General features: G+C 44.7%; 1 protein-coding gene and 1 long non-coding RNA gene across 10 annotated transcripts in view; one reads left to right on the forward strand and one right to left on the reverse strand.

Annotated features, from left to right (window-relative positions):
* EPB41L1 (erythrocyte membrane protein band 4.1 like 1) overlaps positions 1-18,394 on the forward strand; it is a 168,448-nt gene that overhangs the window by 125,744 nt on the left and 24,310 nt on the right. For all 9 annotated transcript variants that reach the window (XM_081916591.1, XM_081916589.1, XM_081916592.1 and 6 more), the window contains 8 exons: positions 3,941-4,045; positions 4,146-4,188; positions 5,309-5,384; positions 6,540-6,758; positions 6,968-7,055; positions 9,212-9,364; positions 10,428-10,525; positions 16,488-16,663. In XM_081916591.1, coding sequence (XP_081772717.1) covers positions 3,941-4,045; positions 4,146-4,188; positions 5,309-5,384; positions 6,540-6,758; positions 6,968-7,055; positions 9,212-9,364; positions 10,428-10,525; positions 16,488-16,663 — 958 coding nt within the window. The remainder of the gene's footprint in view (positions 1-3,940; positions 4,046-4,145; positions 4,189-5,308; positions 5,385-6,539; positions 6,759-6,967; positions 7,056-9,211; positions 9,365-10,427; positions 10,526-16,487; positions 16,664-18,394) is intronic.
* LOC309373244 overlaps positions 16,004-18,394 on the reverse strand; it is a 45,275-nt gene continuing 42,884 nt past the window's right edge. The window contains exon 3 of the long non-coding RNA XR_014169895.1: positions 16,004-16,107. This is a non-coding gene — a long non-coding RNA (uncharacterized lncRNA). The remainder of the gene's footprint in view (positions 16,108-18,394) is intronic.

An 18,394-nucleotide genomic window follows, 5' to 3' on the forward strand; every position in this document is an offset into this window, starting at 1 on the left:
GCTAAAAAGGTGGGCTTTTTCAAAGGCATAAAAGGGCTCATGGAATTAGTCATCCTGTGAAGACTGTGGCTGTTATTTGTCCATAGAAGAACATGCAGAAATCTCTGTCATTCTGTTTTTCCTAGCTTACTAACTCAGGACCCCAAATAAATGCACACCCTTGGCATTCCTTAGGAATTAGTAAAGCATAAGCTTTGCAAACTGGAGGTTCCTTCGCTAGGGATGAGCAAATCTGTCAATTTTGGTGCTCTTAGTTTTTCCTTTTTTTCCAGTCTTACATTCAGTACTCCGCATTTCTGCAGTGATTTGTGATTTTTGTAGTATTAATAAAATCCTAATGAAAGACTTGCTCACATCTTTTTTTTTTACTTGCTCACATTTTAATGTGAATTTCTTCCAATAAATATATATATATATTGTATGCAGAATTGACAAATGCACCCATTTTTCCAAGCAGTTTTCCCTAAAAGAATGCATCTTTGTACACATTGTTTGGGTTAAAGCACTGCATTGTGAAGTTTGGATAAGTGTGAATTTCAAAGAATAGCTGTATTTCTGATCATGTATTGGTTAGAGGCGTGTGAATGAGGTAGTTTCTCATTAAAATGTACACAAAAGTGCATTTCTTGCCTATCCCTATCCCTGCCATCTCCAAGTAAATCTGGGGAAGGCCCCAGTTAGATGGGCCATTAATAACAGGCAGCCTGCTCTATTCCAATACAGTTTATTGTCTACTAAAGGTGAGTGTGATTTTTATTAGGGTTAGAGTTAGGCATCAGGAATGTGTCATCTGATGAGAGTTTCAAAAGACAATGGAGAATCAGGCAAGGTGAGGTCAGAGGTCAGCAAACTTTTTCAGCAGGGGGCCGGTCCACTGTCCCTCAGACCTTGGGGGGGGGGCGGGACTATATATATTTTTTGGAGGGGTGAATGAACTAATTCCTATGCCCCACAAATAACCCAGAGATGCATTTTAAATAAAAAGGCACATTCTACTCATGTAAAAACACGCTGATTCCTGGACCATCCATGGACCGGATTTAGAGGACAGTTGGGCCAGATCTGGCCCCTGGGTCTTAGTTTGCCTACCCATGGTTTAGATTTAGAAGAAGCTTTGTTATGGAAATTAGCATGGAAATTAGTAGAAATGTGGGTAGTGGTGGGTATTCTAGCATAGGGTGCATACAAACAGAGACTGAAAGGAGAAGAAATGAACAACAGCAGGAAGGAATATAAGCGGCAGTCAGGAAGTTATATGGTATGGAGTTGACTGGCAGAGAGCTTTTAATCTAAGGACTAGAATCTTGAGACGCATCCAAAGCATGATGGAAGGACCAGTTCTGGGGCTGAAGGAAACGGCGGACATAATCATAGCAACAGGAGAGAAAGATTAGTTTAGTAGAGAGGCTTTCTGATCCGACAGCAAATAAGTATGAAAAATCTGGCAGTTTCTTCACCAATGTTCTTCCTCCTGCAAGCAGCTTAGAAACCAGCATTATTATCTTTTACCAAACACATTATTGGTGCCTCCCCCATTCATTGTTGTTTAGTTGTACAGTGCAGGCTGTCACTCAGGAAAGCTGATCTCCTGAACCTGCTTTCAATTAAAATAAGAAGACTGGAAAAAGCCCATGTTAAATGCCTATATTGATTCACTGCCTTTTGCTGTGCCAGGTTAATGAGGAGTCTCTCCATACAATGAAGTGATTTTGTGGGGAAGAAAGTTAATTGCTTAATTTAAAAAGGTTTCTGTTGGCATTTATTGCCTCGTGCTTGTATAGCTGTTGCGCCTCATTTTACAAATCTAAGTGCTGGCATATCAAGTCTTAGGATCTGGCTCTTAAGTTGTGATGCTATTGTCACTATTATCAAGAGTATTTTCATCTCCATGTTACTGGGAAGACTCTGGAGAAATCTTCATGAGGATAACAGGCCTATCATTTATTATTCTTTATTTTTGAAAGCGGAGGGCTGTATCCAAAGTTCTCTGTCCCCTGTTATGAGGACTCTTACACTAACAGATAAAGGTAAAGGGACCCCTGACCATTAGGTCCAGTCGTGACCGACTCTGGGGTTGCGGCGCTCATCTCGCTTTACTGGCCGAGGGAGCTGGCGTACAGCTTCCGGGTCATGTGGCCAGCATGACTAAGCCGCTTCTGGCAAGCCAGAGCAGCGCACGGAAATGCCGTTTACCTTCCCGCCAGAGCGGTACCTATTTATCTACTTGCACTTTGACGTGCTTTCAAACAGGAGCAGGGACCGAGCAGCGGGAGCTCACCCTGTCACGGGGATTTGAACCGCCGACCTTTTGATTGGCAAGTCCTAGGCTCTGTGGTTTAACCCACAGCGACACCCGCGTCCCAGCACTAACAGATAGGTGAGTTTAAATATTGTGCAACTGAAGAATCCAATGCAACAATTGAAAAAACTTGTTGCAAAACCGATCACACATCCTACTGTGCAACAAAATTACCAGCACCTGCATATTTTGGATACAACTCAGATGAGAGTGAGTGTGAATACACACACACACACAAGTGGCCATGCAATTGGAGGAAGAAGGGAGGCACACTGAGAGGGGGGAAGTGAGTGATTAAAAGTATGGCAAAAGTTTGAGTAAAGTCAGGATGAAAGGAACTGAGAAGGAAATGGCAATTTTAAACAACAGCAGAAGTTGTGAGTAAAGGATGGAGGGATACTAAGAGGGCGGGGGGGAGTAGCGATTTTAAACAATGACAAAAGTTTGAACATCCTTGTAATATTTTTTGTTTGGTACATCCCAAAGGTTTAGCAAAGCCAGGGCGTAAATAGACACAAGATAGTTCGCAAGAGTATTCATATTAATTGTTTAGTAGTAGTGTTAATTTCCCCTAGAAATCTGCCTCACAAGGGCATTCCCACATGTTCCCTGGCGTGCTCTGCAATGTCAGCAAATTGGAGACAGGCTCTTACTGATGTAAGAGTATAATGTCAACAAGATACTGTTTTTAACTCAATTTCCTTTACTTGGGCAGAGGTCACTGTTAACTGCTTCCTACCCCAAACTTCATTCCACTCTGAGTCTTTGATCTTCGGGATGTCTTGTTCCCAAATTTTCCTCAAAACTTGCAACTCTCTGATATCTTTTCCCAATAACGTTTGCTATACCCGGACCTTTATGTCCACTTGTTGCATCAGGACCAGCTGTTTGAAAGTTGCAAGCCGCATAGCAACCCTTTTCAACTTGATAAGAAGTTACCTTGGCGTATTATTAACCGCCACCCCTCTCAGTTATAAGGGCTAGAAAATAACAGTAATTTGCTCTGACAACTGCATGTGCTGCCTTTTTCCGTTTGTGTAGTTGCCATGTTGCTGCGTGGGTCTTTCCCTTGGTCAGGAAGTATATTGTGTTGTTTTCTTTCATTTTTCTAACCTAGGGAAAATGCTACATCTAACTGCTTACCTGTAACAAATGTTGCATACTCACTCACCCACACCCATGCACACACACCAGTGAGTAAATGGCCCCTCTCAGTTCAGTGTAACTTACTCCCTAGCAACTGTGTTTAGGGTTGCAGCTTAAATATAATTCTGGCCGTCCTTAAGTCATTTCCTTGCATCAGTGGGGAGCTTGTTGGCCTACAGTTTTTGGATTCCAACTCCCTTCATCCCTAGCCAGCATGGCTGATGGTCAAGAATCATGGCAGTTGTAGTCTAACAGCACCTGAAGATGCCTAACATTCTACCCTGCCACTCATAGTTTTGTGGGTTTAGCAGCATCTACAGGATCAGAAAGTGCTTCTTACATGCCCATGAAGGAGGAATGATTATGTTTGACTGCATGAACAAGGAAGGAAGCCACAATTTTGCTTCTGTCCTACCTAGCAGGCATTGGAAAGAAGACAATAGCTTCTAGGTGTGCTCTTAGTTCTTACTCTTTCTATATTTATTTGTCTTGCAGAAACATGCCCGGGGGCAGGTGCTTTTTGACCTCGTCTGTGAGCACCTCAACCTCCTGGAGAAGGATTATTTTGGACTTACATTCTGCGACTCAGATAGTCAGAAGGTATGTTTTGGGTGGCCCTGATAGAGGCCTGTGCTGTGTCTATTCAAGAAGCTGTGATCAAATAAGACTTCCTCTTATGTGCTCTCTCTTTCCATTTCAGAACTGGTTGGATCCCTCCAAGGAAATTAAGAAACAGATTCGCAGTGAGTAATGTAGCTGGAATCCCGTGTACTCAATGGCTTCCTACGTTTTCTAACTGGGCCTCTATAGTAACCTCCTTACATGGATGGGCGGAAATTCTCCCCTTGTCCATAAGATGCCATTAGTAAGCAACTCGATTGTTGTATTCAAAATATTTTCCAAACTTGAAAAGGAACTGACTTGAAAAGAATATAGGCTTGAGGGAGAATAAGGCCTTAAGGATCTAACATTCTCCAGTGTTCCAGTTGCCACTGATGCCTGTATGAAGTGTTATACTATGCCTAGAGTGTTGTGTGCTTATACCAATACAGTAGTATTGTTACCGACCATGACACCCGCTTTTTGTCACTCTTTGCAGAGTGGAAATAATAGTAACTGCAAACTATCATTGAAAGAAAGGAGTGCAGTGAAGAACCTCATGATTTTATGAAACACATTATATGATAGGAGCACCAAGCAGTGGGGGAACATTCACTTTTGTAACCTGGTTCCTTTTCGACTGCAACTCCCACCATCATGGCCATGGCTGGGGGTTAGGGGTAAGCTGAGGTAAAGCAAGCGGCACACTCTGCCCTGATGTAGAAAGACAGGAGAGCGTGGTGATTGGACATAGGCCCTTGGTCATATCGGCTCCCATGCTCCTTTCATTTTACAGGGAGGAGAAAGCCCTCCGTTGGGAGTTGGCTTCTTGAGTAGTAAGCTATTGGGTAGTCTTGCTGCACAAGCGGTTTGCACGGATACCGCAGGAGGTCTTTCCCAAACAGCAGGCCCTCTGGGAGATAGGAGCCTGTTTCCATGGCAACAGCAAGTTGTAGCCTCTCTTGTGTGGCGAAGGCTGTTCTGTTGGGTCGCAGGTCTTAGCAGGCAAGCGCACCCTGCCATGTGCCTCAGCCGTGTACATCCAGTCAAGCAGAGATCCCTGCTGATTCTGAGGAGTTTGTCTTTTTTGAGGCACATTAATAGTTTCCTTGCATAGCAAGCGGGAGGCAGTGTGAGGCGGTCGGAGTCACGGAAGCGGGAATCGGAGATGAGTGCAACTGTGAGAGACAAAGGAAAGGATACCTCAGCTGAGTATGTCTACTCCATCATATTTTCCCCTTTCTCCATCTCTCCTTTACATAGGTGGCCCCTGGAACTTTGCCTTCACCGTCAAGTTTTACCCACCAGACCCTGCCCAGCTCACAGAGGACATCACGAGGTGAGTCAAAGCTACGTATTCCCCTCTTAAGCAATGGAATGTGTTGAGCTGAAAACACACACACACCAAGCCTCAACCACCCACCGCTGCCACTCATTTTGACATCAAGCTGACTTCCGCTGGTGATGACTGAGAGAGGTGTTCACTACTGGAGAATGGTCCTATATAACAACAACAACATAAATAAATATTATTTATATCCCCACCCATCTGGCTGGGTTTCTCCAGCCACTCTGGGTGGCTCCCAACAGAATATTAAAAGCACAATAAAACATCAAACATTAAAAACCTCCCTAAACAGGGCTGCCTTCAGATGTCTTTTAAAAGTCAGACAGTTGTTTATTTCCTTGACATCTGATGGGAGGGCCTTCTACACGGGGGGTGCCACTACCGAGAAAGCCCTCTGCCTGGTTCCCTTTAGCTTCACTTCTCGCAGTGAGGGAACTGCCAGAAGGCCCTTGGAGCTGGACCTCAGTGTTCTGGCTGAATGGTGGGGGTGGAGACGCCCCTTCAGGTATACTGGACTGAGGCTGTTTAGGGCTTTAAAGGTCCTAGGACTTGCCTCCAAAATCAAAAGCAACAGAATAGCACAAGCGTTCCTCAGCTTCCATCCCCACTGCTTATACTGGCCATTGGAAGGATGCAACCTAATATCTTCTTCCGGAAGGAAGAAATTTATTTTAGGCAGCCTTCCCCAAGCTGGTGCCCTCCAGATGTTTTGGACTACTAATAAACTGGATGTTCATCAAGCTGTGCATGGCTTGGTGGGCCAGATACCTCTTTTGCACCTAGACGTTTTCCAGGTATTAAATGCCTTCAGATTAAAAAATATGACTGCAATCCCAGACAGCAACCAAATTATGAGGTCTGAAAACCCTCTAGTGCAGGGGCAGCTAACTCTCAGCATTCCTCGCTGCTGCCAGTGTTGGCAGGGGGCCAATGGGAGTTGTAGCTCAGTGATACCTGGAGGGCTTCAGGTTAGCCACCCCTGCCATTTTATGGCGGGCTGTGTTTGGCTTGGTGACTAACAAATGGCTTGCTGTATTAAGAAGTAAACACGGCCCACCCCTTATTAAATGATTGCAAGGAAGTTCCTGATTTCCTGCTTGCTTTTCTCACGGCTGTCCCAACTGCTTGACTCCCTCCCCACCCTAGATACTACCTGTGCCTGCAGCTCCGAGCAGACATCATCAGTGGGCGCCTCCCATGTTCCTTCGTTACGCATGCATTACTGGGCTCCTATGCTGTACAAGCTGAACTGGGAGATTATGACGTCGAGGAGCACGTGGGCAATTACGTTGGTGAGCTTCGTTTTGCTCCAAACCAAACTAGGGAGCTGGAAGAGCGCATCATGGAGCTGCATAAGACTTACCGGTAAGTATGTTTCTGTCCTTCTGTACTGAGAACAAGCAAGACCTGGGAAATGGGTTCTCTGACAGTTGTTTGGGAGCAGATAGCGCTGTGCAACCTGTTTCTTTCTGCCCCTGTCTTGTAAAGGCCTAGTGAAGAAAATACCAGCATTTTGCCCAGCTGTCAGGAGCTGATAGTTTACACTACTGCCATTTCTCTCTTTCCTTTCAAAGGGGCATGACACCTGGAGAGGCAGAAATTCACTTCCTGGAGAATGCCAAGAAGCTTTCCATGTATGGAGTTGACCTGCATCATGCCAAGGTACGGCAGACCTGTAGTGTGTTAAGATGCCCTCAGAATGGGTTGGGTTGCATGCCCTGAAGAAATTGCCACATCATCTCTTCACCCCTGGCCAAACTCTGCACCAGCACACAGGATGCATCAGTTTAGTGGTGCGAATTTTCCTAGGACTCATCTAATAATAAGATGAGGCACTGCCATCATTTTTTTCCTGTCAGAAAACATTACATCTTTGTGGCGCAGATTAATACAAACTGTCAAATGTTTAAGATTGGAGCTGTCTTAAAAAAACCCAACAACAACTTTAAGGTACCATGGCGTACCATTTCTGGCCATTTTCTGTAACAAGTGGAAGGTGGAGATTTTATTCCATGAAAGCTGATTACTCCATAGTTTTTGCTGGTTGTGTGTGTGTGTTTTTTAAGGAAGATTCTTGGTGTGTGTGTGTGTGTGTGTGTGTGTATATGTACACACACCTATTCAGTGGTCATCTACCTGTAGTTTCTTACATGTTTTCTCCTTTCTCCTAACACAGTTAAAATTCCATCCGTTTTTTCTGTTCTCCTGTCTCTGTTTCTTATATTTCTTACCTTCACAACTTTTCTCCTCTTCCATATCCATGCATGATCTGGCTGCTAGGACTGCAAGTTTTGGCCTCTCTAGCTAGAACAGCTTCATGCTTTACAAGCAGCAACCCAATTTGATGCGGTGAAGTTAATCCCTTAAAAGCCAGAGCTAATGGAACGCAGCAAAATCTCACCTGCCTGCTCTCTAGCAAACTTCCTGGTGTGCTCAAAGAGGCGGAGGAGCCTCGAGAAGACGGAGGGCACCGAATTTCGGGCCACATATCTGATCCCTCTGATTACAACAGCTCTCTAAATCATGACCCACAACTCTGGGAGCCTGCTGGTTTCCTGGTAGCAAGCTGAACAGCACTCTGCTGTCCCCTAGCGTCAAAATTGTCTATGGGTTAGAGCACATGGGAGGATGCTTCCAACACCCCCACCCCCTTTCTAATGAATAGATGTTGCAAGCAAATGCTGTTGGCAGGCTTGTGCTGCTGGCCAGGACTTTTCCCAAGATCAGGAAGCTCATTTTATGAGATTAGTGCAATATCCTCCCCCCAAGAATCCCCTAATGGGGAATACACCTTTAAACCTTGGCCGTGGTGCCTCAGTCACTGCAGTCCTTTTCACCAGTGAAGCATCCCCTGCTGTTGTGTCTTAAATACTTAGGCAGTCAACTTTTGCCTGCTTGGGGAACATTAGCTTGGGGAAAAGAAGTATCCACGCTATGCTGCAGCCTGTTTTTGCAAGCATAGAGAATCACAGAAGGCGTGCAGTGCCGTGCACTCTTAGTGTGCCTGCTTTCCTAAAGCAAAATTCCTGATGGTCTTTCCAAGAAGAACGGCATTCCATGATGCTCCCCCTAGTAACGCCCTGTTCTCAGGCCTAAACTAGGAAGATTTCCTTTGTCTGGAGTTGGAACTGGAGGTGTGGCTCACCAGTAGAGACCATATTCCTAAAGTTGTGGCTGGTCAGATGATCTCTTTCAAGTTCTGAAATTGTTTCTATATGAGTTAAAGGTAAAGGGACTCCTGACCATTAGGTCCCGTCGCTGACGACTCTGGGGTTGCGGCGCTCATCTTGCTTTATTGGCCGAGGGAGCTGGTGTATAGCTTCCGGGTCATGTGGCCAGCATGACTAAGCCGCTTCTGGCAAACCAGTGCAGAGCACGGAAATACCATTTACTGTCCCGCTGGAGTGGTACCTATTTATCTACTTGCACTTTGACATGCTTTTGAACTACTAGGTTGGCAGGAGCAGGGATCGAGCAACGGGAGCTCACCCCGTTGCGGGGATTCGAACCGCCAACCTTCTGATTGGCAAGCCCTAGGCTCTGTGGTTTAACCCACAGCGCCACCCATGTCCCGTCTATATGAGTTAGATGGGGATAAAGGCAGACAAGTGACCCACTTGGAATTTAGGAGGGTGGTGTGTTAACCTGCCCTTGCTCCTTCCCTGCTTTCACATCCTTGACCAGTTTAAAATAATACCTTGGCACTTAGCAGCAGGGTTTGAGGATTTGCTCTGAATACCTGACTTTGCACTGATGGGTGTTTGTATGTGCTAATACCTCTCTTTCTTTCTGTCTCTTGTTTTCTGACTCTTGTGCAGGATTCAGAAGGCATTGACATCATGCTAGGTGTTTGTGCCAACGGCCTTCTCATTTATAGGGACAGGCTGAGGATAAACCGTTTTGCCTGGCCCAAGATCCTCAAGATTTCATACAAGAGGAGTAATTTCTACATCAAAATTCGACCTGGTGAGGTAAGTGTCCCAAGTGTCCCCTGTCCAAAAGAAAGAAAAAAGTTCACTCTTTAGCAGACACTCAATTCCTGGGGAGAAGCTGAACATTAGAAACATGAGTTTCCTCATCTGGATAATGAGTGTTCAGCAGGTCCATAGATTTGGCATTGACATAATGGCCAACAATTATTTATGGGTGCCACTGATTTGTCCCCTCTCTTGAGTCCTCTACCAAAGAAGGGATATATATTTCACTTTGAAATAAACTTTGGAGAAGCAGGAGAATGAGAAGGATGCTCACCATTTCTGTTTTATTTGAAGCCCAGTGCCAGATGGGAAGATTTTGTCTCTCAGTTTCTTTGCTCACATTTGCCCGAGCATGTGAACACTGGGTCTGTGGATGGGAAGCAGGGTTGGCCATGCAAACTGTGCCCCAGAGCCCATTTCCACATGCACTCTATGTCTCCAGTCTTAGCCCATGTTGAATAGGAAAAGTTCGCTGGGCATTTTTAAACACATGCCCTTGGAATGTTGTTAGAACATCTTGTGCAATCAGGGACCTTTCTTCGCCTCTCATGCCTGGCACAGTGAAAAACTCCAACCACCCATCCTTTGAGTTTTCTGCAGTTTGCAGAGAACCCAGAGAAAGGAAAGGGATCTTTTTGCTGGGTGTCCATAGCAGGAGCAACCAGGGGGTGGGATGGGAAGGGCAGTCACACTCACAACTGAGTTTGTGGATTCTGGAGTTGGAAAGATCTGTTTTAAGAACATGAGAAAAGTCCTATTGGATCAGACCAAAGGCCCAGCATCCTGTTCTTAGAGTGGCCAAAATACACCAAGAACCACATGTTCAAAAACTGATCCCAACCACCAGCCTCACTGGAGCAGAAGCTGATGGTTGATGTAACTTGACCCTGGTGGGAAAACAGGAGACTGACTGTTCAACTGGAGCAGACCTTCATTTCATCTTTGCCGGCACCTACCTTCCTTCCTCCCTCTCTCTCCATCATTCCCTCAGGGGGGTTGGTAAGGGCTGACTTGATTCTTGGTCATAATGTCTGTTCTTTGTTCCCTGCAATTTCAGTATGAGCAGTTTGAGAGTACTATTGGCTTCAAGCTGCCCAACCACCGCTCGGCCAAGAGACTCTGGAAAGTTTGCATTGAGCACCACACGTTCTTCAGGTGAGACCGGGGTGGGGATCATGAAGGCTTTGTCCTGTATAAGGAAGTGCTACAGATAAGATTGAAAGGTTTAGGGATCCTTTCTCGCTCAGTCTAGCCTGTTTCACAGGGTTGTTGTGAAAATAAATTCAGATAAAGATATATTGCCACCCACCTGGAAATCTAAATATGTTTTTGAGCAGGAAGCAACCTGTAGAACAGAGTCCCTGCCAGATATGATCTTTACTGTGGAGTGGTAATTTGAGGATTCCCAGATATGAATCTCTGGTTTCTTAAAAAAGAAAACCTCAGCCTTGCAGCTTACAGCATGGTTGGTGTTGCCTTATTACAGTGATCTTGTTTCCAGCTGTAGAATATGAAGCATACTGGTAGCTGAGACAGTTTACAGGGTAGGGCAAGATAGAGGGAGAAATGAGCTTTGTGTGTTCTGTAAGACTTCAACTAGGTTTAGAATTCTCTTGAAGGCAAAAATCGTTCTCCTGACTTGGTGTTGCTAGTTCCCAGATTATAGTTCCATCCAGGCCCTCTGAGTTTGCATGCATTTTTATTCTAGCCCTAGCTATGAATCAAGAAGGGAGAGGTCATGAATTTTACCTGTCCAATGAGACACTGTTCATCTGTATCTTTTCAGTAAATATTCAAAGAGTCAATTCATATGTCACGTTCTGCTGCTGCTATGAGCTTTTAACAGCTCATAGGACTGCATTGTGCTTCATTTGTGTGTGAAGGAGAGATGCATGCAGTATCTCAGGTCATAAATTCCCACTCACGGGAATGGGTTTCATGTGCTGCTTGTGGAAATTGATATATAGCATGGTTTGCATTCCTTTCTCCAGTATTAACGCAGCTCAGATAAGTAGATCACTACAATCTGAGCTGTTGAATGTTCACATCATGGGCAGAATTGGGTATCAGGTGCTCAATTCAGCATCTTGATAATCTCAACACCCACGGTTAAAGGAAGACTTTCAGAGTTCTGCTCAGTAGGATGATCTGGGAAACGAGTAAGCTGTGCCAGGCATGGGCCGACCAGGATATTTAGTAGGCAGGAGTGTGTTTCAGGGCCCTGACAATTACTTATTGAGAGCCAGTGTGGTGTAGTGGTTAAGAGCGGTAGTCTCGTAATCTGGGGAACCGGGTTCGCATCTCCGCTCCTCCACATGCAGCTGCTGGGTGACCTTAGGCCAGTCACACTTCTTTGAAGTCTCTCAGCCCCACTCACCTCACAGAGTGTTTGTTGTGGGGGAGGAAGGGAAAGGAGAATGTTAGCCGCTTTGAGACTCCTTAGAGGGAGTGAAAGGCGGGATATCAAATCCAAACTACTACTACTACTACTACTACTACTACTACTACTACTACTACTCTTCTTCTTCTTCTTCTTCTTCTTCTTCTTCTTCTTCTTCTTCTTCTTCTTCTTCTTCTTCTTCTTATCGTTGGCAAAAGAAAATGTATGCAGATCTGCCTTTACTGTTTGAGACTAACAGAACTGGTTATGACTCTGTAAGCTACTGTTTCTTAGGCAGCTCTCCATACACATCCTTTACTCCATCTCCAATGGATGGGACATTTGCCAGGGGCATTTGAGCTCTATTAAAGGAGCAAAGGCTTTGAGGCAACCTTTCCCTGCTCCTGGTCACACACTTTGCAGGTTTTCTACTTGTCTGCCTCTGAAACATTTCCTATCCTGACAGGCCAATGTTTTATACATCAAGACATAGTCCCAGATCGTTTACCTTGCACATTTCCTGTGACATCCTTTCCCCCTTTAACATTCACTGCAGAGCAGCTGGCAGAACATCCCTAGATGCATTTAGAAGGTTTGTTTGTTCAGATGACAACAAAAAGCAAGTAGGGCCGACTGTGGGTTTCTTTGTCACATTGTGTGGCTTCCACGTAACGCAAGGTGCTCCTCACAATCTTCCGAAATTGGGCACATCCACAAAGCCAAAACTTCCTCTTCTTTCAAGGTGGGGTGGGAGAGCGCATGAGAAAGAGCACTAGAGAGCTTCAGGGGATAAACCGTCCGTGCATCTAGCTGATAACAAAGCAATACAGGGAAGTGACACCGTGTCAGAATTCAGCTTACGCGAGGATTTGGCAAAGATGTAAGTGCAGGGCTTCAGTCTGCAGCTGGCAAGAGCCATTAATCCAAGCCACAATCAAGAGGCAGAGTCATAAAGTCAACTAGAATCAATAAGACCATTGGGTAAAACTTGAGACAGGAGAAATGGGAACTGGGGACATGATAAGGGATGACTGGGGGAAAACCTTGAGCATTAGTGAAGAGCAGTCTAATAACACCCTGACTTGAGACGTCACTGTATGCAGATGGCTTTCTGTTCCCAGTCTTATGAAATGGATTCTATTGGAGGGGGAGTTAAGTAAACCCAGTTGGGTGTGCCTTCCAGGCCTTGAACCCGATAGGTTTGTTTCTCCTCTTCTAGGCAAGGGCTGGGGCAAGTGGGCAAAAGTTTAAAGTGGAGAACCATCACACACACAAAATATACACTTAAGTTTTTCTGTGTTTGCAGAGCAGGGGTAGGCGTGTTCTTTTCTTCCTGGTTCAGCCCAACTGCATTGCACGCACTGATGTTGTCTCTGTATCCCCTCCTCTGCTGCACGTGGGCCTGCCATAGTCACAGTCATAGAATTGAGGTGGAAGGGATCCAAGGGTCAACTAGTCCAACCCCCTGCAGTGCAGGATGGTTTTAAAGTTCTTAAAACTACCCCCAAATAAATAAATAAATAAATAATCATTGAGGTCTTCCTACCAATCCTTTATTCACACTAATAGAATAACAGATGTTTGGAAGCAGATGTTGTCATAATAAAATAGCCTAGTAACTGGATATATTTACCGCAGTGTAAATACATCTTTCCCCAAAGAGCTGCGTCAGCAGATGGCTGCACACTAAACCAACACATGTTCCAGCATAAGACCTGTGGCTTTTGCTCCTTGTCTGCTTAGTTATGACTTTGCTCTCCCTGCCCCTCCTCTGGCACTCCAGCCATTAACATCCCAGGGAAGCCCTCGGGGAACGCATGGAAGAGAGAGTTGGCTCGGAAGCTCTTCTTCGTCACGGGTTAACTTTCTACAGATTGCACTGATTTAGTTAATCCTAAATGATGGGAACATCTTAGGCATTGGCAGGCAGAATGTTTTAAAAATTTAGTTAAGGTTAGAAAAACCAAGGGCCCCAGAGAGCTGCCTGTAGTGCTCTTCAACTGGCTCGTTCACCAAAGCAGAAGAATTGTGACATTCAGGTAGGCTAGAAAGGTGATAATGGATGATTTGATTTATATGCCATAAAACATAACCATTTTATATAAAAAAAGCCAGTATGGTGTTGGATTGAGTGCTGGGCTTGGATTGAAAGTTCCAAGTAGGATTCAAAGAAGAAGAAGAAGACGATGATGATGATGATGATTAATACTTTGCCCATCCGGTTGGGTTTTCACAGCCACCTTGGGCAGCTCCCAACAGATTAAAAATTGAATAAAACGTCAAACATCAAAAACTTTGCTAAACAGGGCTGCCTTCAGATGTCTTCTAAAAGTCAGATACTTGTTTATTTCCTTGACATCTGATGGGAGGGCATTTCACAGGGTGGGTGCCACTACCGAGAAGGCCCTCTGCCTGGTTCCCTGTAACCTCACTTCTCACAGTGAGGAAACCACCAGAAGACCCTTAGAGGAAGACCTCAGTACCCAGGCTGAACGATGGGGGTGGAGATGCTCCTTCAGTTATACTGGCCCGAGGCCATTCATGGCTTTAAAGGCACCAACACTTTGAATTGTGCTTGGAAACGTTCTGGGAGCCAACGTAGGTCTTTCAACGTAGGGTCTTGGCGGCCACTCCTAGTCTAGCTGCCTCATTCTGGATTAGTTGTAGTTTCCAGGTCCCCTTCAAAGGTAGCCCCACGTAGAGCTACCTGGTTACAAAGCTCTCTGGTTTGCAGAGGTTGGATGCCCATCTACCATGGATGCTTTAACTGAGTTTTCTGTGTTGCATGGCGTTGGATTGGATGTCCCTTGAGGTACCTTCCAGCCCTACAAGTCTATGATTGACCTTCAGACCAGTTAACAACCTACCTCACAGAGTTGTTGTGGGGAGGAAATGGGATATTCCTCAGTATTGTGAACTGCTTCAAGGAGGGGTGAGATTCAGATGCAATTACTAAATGAGACATTATATTAAAATAAGACCTGGATGTTTGGCCTACTACAGGCACGTTTTGCAGGAATATGTCAGCATTCGTTAAAAAATGTAGTCGCTGTGCTTGCCATATTTTCTTTTTCAATAGGCCTTCTTTATTGGTTTTTTTAATGTTACTTTCCCCATAAACACATTTGTACGCATATCAAGAGTGATCCCATTGCAGGGTGATGGAGATGCCCAACATTGGTGTTTTGCAGTGCCATGAAAAGGTTGCAAATCCAAACAACTCTTTTATGTATAGTTGTGTGTGTGTGTGTGTGTGTGTCAGCAAGTGAACATTGCAAACAGTTTCTTTGGGGTGAAAGGTACAAGAGATGCTTCAGGTGGGGAAGCACATAGTTTCAAATGAGTAGTGGAGATCTAGGAAACTGAGATAGCATAGCTGCCTTGCCTTGAAACATAAGAGCCATTCTACACTTTACACCGAAGGACTTGTCAATCTAATGGGATAGAATTCTGGACTGTAGCAGTTGCAACTGCAGGAAAGGGGACTCATAAAACTTGCACATCCAAGAGAAACGTTTAATGTTGCATACTCTCGAACATGTTGGTTTATTATAAAATAGGGAGCCTTCGACATGCAGGGACATTAAATAAATGCAACCTTTCCCTGTATTGTGGAGCACAGTCCAGAAATCTATCACTCGACTCTGCTTAATGTGTAGAATAAATCAAAATGTTTAGCAAGGCAGCACAGAACACAGATACATCAAAGTTTCAGATTGTCACAGTCAAGAGACCTTCAGATCAATCTCACTTGCTACATCACCAGGGCAAGTAAAATGTTCTTTCTTCAAAATTAGGCATCAAAGTCCGATTAAACCATGGTTTGAAGGAGCACATAGCTACATTAGTAACTTGCAGAAGGTTGTAAGAATCACTGTTTATTGATGAATGGTAATCTGTTGGCTAGGGACACGGGAGGTGCTGTGGCTTAAACCACAGAGCCTAGGACTTGCCGATCAGAAGGTTGGCGGTTCAAATCCCTGCAACGGGGTGAGCTCCCATTGCTCGGTCCCTGCTCCTGCCAACCTAGCGGTTCAAAAGCACATTAAAGTGCAAGTAGATAAATAGGTACCGCTCCAGCGGGAAGGTAAACAGCGTTTCCGTGCGCTGCTCTGGTTTGCCAGAAGCGGCTTAGTCATGCTGGCCACATGACCCGGAAGCTGTACGCCGGCTCCCTCAGCCAATAAAGCGAGATGAGCACCGCAACCCCAGAGTCAGCCACGACTGGACCTAATGGTCAGGGGTCCATTTACCTTTACCTTTTAATCTGTTGACTGGATGAGCACCTTGAAAATTTTTGGTGGGGGGATGCATGCATGATGTCTGCACATGAAGCCACAAATTTCATCTAATGCTACTTGTCCTGGAAAGAGTGATTAAGTAAACAATTACTTGACATTAGATTTCCATGTTCAGAACCCTGCATGACAGACAGTGCAACTCACAACCTTGAGGCTGATTGTAAGCTATCTCTGGCTAAACATATTTGATCATAATATCATAATGAAACATAATATAATATAAATATAAATATATTTCATTTATATTTATTGAATTTGTATACCTCCCTTCATCCAAAGATCTCGGAGCAGTTCACAGCATAAAATCTGCAAACTTTGAGATGTTGCCACTGCTGCCTGCTTTCCCTTTGTCTCAGAGCTGGTACTTTGCATCCTATTGCTGAGCGGGCTACTAATCCATTACAATGTTTTCCCTCCTCCTCCTCCCCTTCTGCAGGTTAGTGTCCCCGGAGCCTCCCCCAAAGGGCTTCCTAGTCATGGGCTCTAAGTTCCGCTACAGTGGGCGAACACAGGCTCAAACACGACAGGCCAGCGCCCTGATTGATCGTCCTGCCCCCTACTTCGAGCGCTCCTCCAGCAAACGGTACACCATGTCTCGCAGCCTCGATGGAGGTATGCCCCAAATTGGGGAGGGGGAGGGAGATTGGTTCACTGGTGGGCATGGGAAGGCTAATGTTCAAAGGATGGGGGCATCGACTGGGGTGATGGGTGGTTGTGGGCTAGCGGAGCAAGTTTACTCTTCCTTGCTGTGTTGGGCTCAAGAGCAGCTTTTTCCAACAATGGTTCGTAGGAGTCCCTTGGGTGGATTGCCAGGCTTCCCAAAATGGGGCAAGGATTTTGGCTCCCATGGAGAAGATTATGCTTATCAGTGGCACCCAAACAAGGAGAAAAGTATTGGTGGCCCTTAGTCTGGGGACCATTGCTTTTAAGGAAAATTTTCTTTCAAATGTGCAAAAAGCTGTTGGTTATAGCAGAAAAAAATACTCATATGTACATGCAGACGCACACACATGCACAACAGCATGACTCATAGGGCTGTATCACGTTATGAACTTAAGAAGGTAGGTAAAGGGAGCGGGTGGCTCTGTGGTCTAAACCACCAAGCTCATTTGCTCTGGGGGGATGAATTTCCCTACTTTAGGACTTGTTTAAAATAGGGACTCAGCAATGAAGAAGCAGATGATTCCATTAGCCCGTTCACTTCACCTGAGCTGCCGCCTGCAACTTCTGGACATGAGATATTTTTTTGGGGGGGGGGTGTGAATGCTGGAGAGGTTTTTCTTCCTGTGTTGTTAGAAATATTATGTTCCCCAAGGCAACTCAGCTTCTCTTCTTGAAGAAACAGAGAAGCAGAGAGCAGAAGTGAAAAACTGCCCTAGAAAGGGAATTCTGTGCCATAGAGGATGAGGAACTACAACAATGGAGTGGTCTTGTTCACCACGTTTCTGCCATGTTGCATTGTCCCCCTGCACTATTGTAAACCTCTAAGCTACTAAAAAAGTGGGTGACAGGAGCTCCATTTATGATTTTGGGAGGTTGGTAGCAAGATTCTCAGCAAGATTTGAACAGCTCTTGGATGTTTTAAGATCAGAATGCAAAAAGCAGCACTTTTCGACTGCGCTTACTGCACTTGCTTTATATATATTTTATAGTAACTATAGCAAAGTGATCAACATTGGTTAAGCAGTTGCCCCATTAATTTTAAGCAAAGGGGTTAGCAATGCATTCTTACTTCATGGGGCTAATATATAATAAGTCACTATGTAGAAACAGTGAGCTGACCAGAGATAGACGCATTCCTGAGGAATAGATCCACAATATGGGAGAGCAGGTGATATGCCTCCTCTTCTGCCTTCCTTATATAGCACCCTCGGTTTTTAATTGCTCTATTAGTTTTAAAAAAGAAAGAAAAAAGTCAGCAAACGAAAAACCAAAGGATATACAAATTGCAAAGAGTAAATAAATTTCTTACAACACAACTTCTATTATGACTTCCAGTCACACCATCGAGGGTCCCAGGTTTCTTTTATGTAACACACTTTTCGTTATCATTCCAATCCTTTCCCATATCTCTGTTTTTATAAGATTTTCTATGTTTCTGCAGGGGTCATTCTAAACCTGTCAGAGAATTCACATTTTTACAATGCTGTTTAAGATATTTTATGTAAATACCCCACTCTCTAATAAACATTTGGTCTGTATTATCTCTGATTCTTCCTGTCATCTTTGATAATTCTGTAAATTCTAATAATTTTGTCTGCCAATCCACTTTGGTCGGGATGGAGTCTCCTTTCCAATTTCTGGCTACTAAAATTCTTGCTGCCACAGTTGCATATAGGAAGA

This window comes from Podarcis melisellensis (genome assembly GCF_964234715.1).
Source record: "Podarcis melisellensis genome assembly, chromosome: 6".
Classification (NCBI taxonomy): Eukaryota; Metazoa; Chordata; class Lepidosauria; order Squamata; family Lacertidae; genus Podarcis; species Podarcis melisellensis.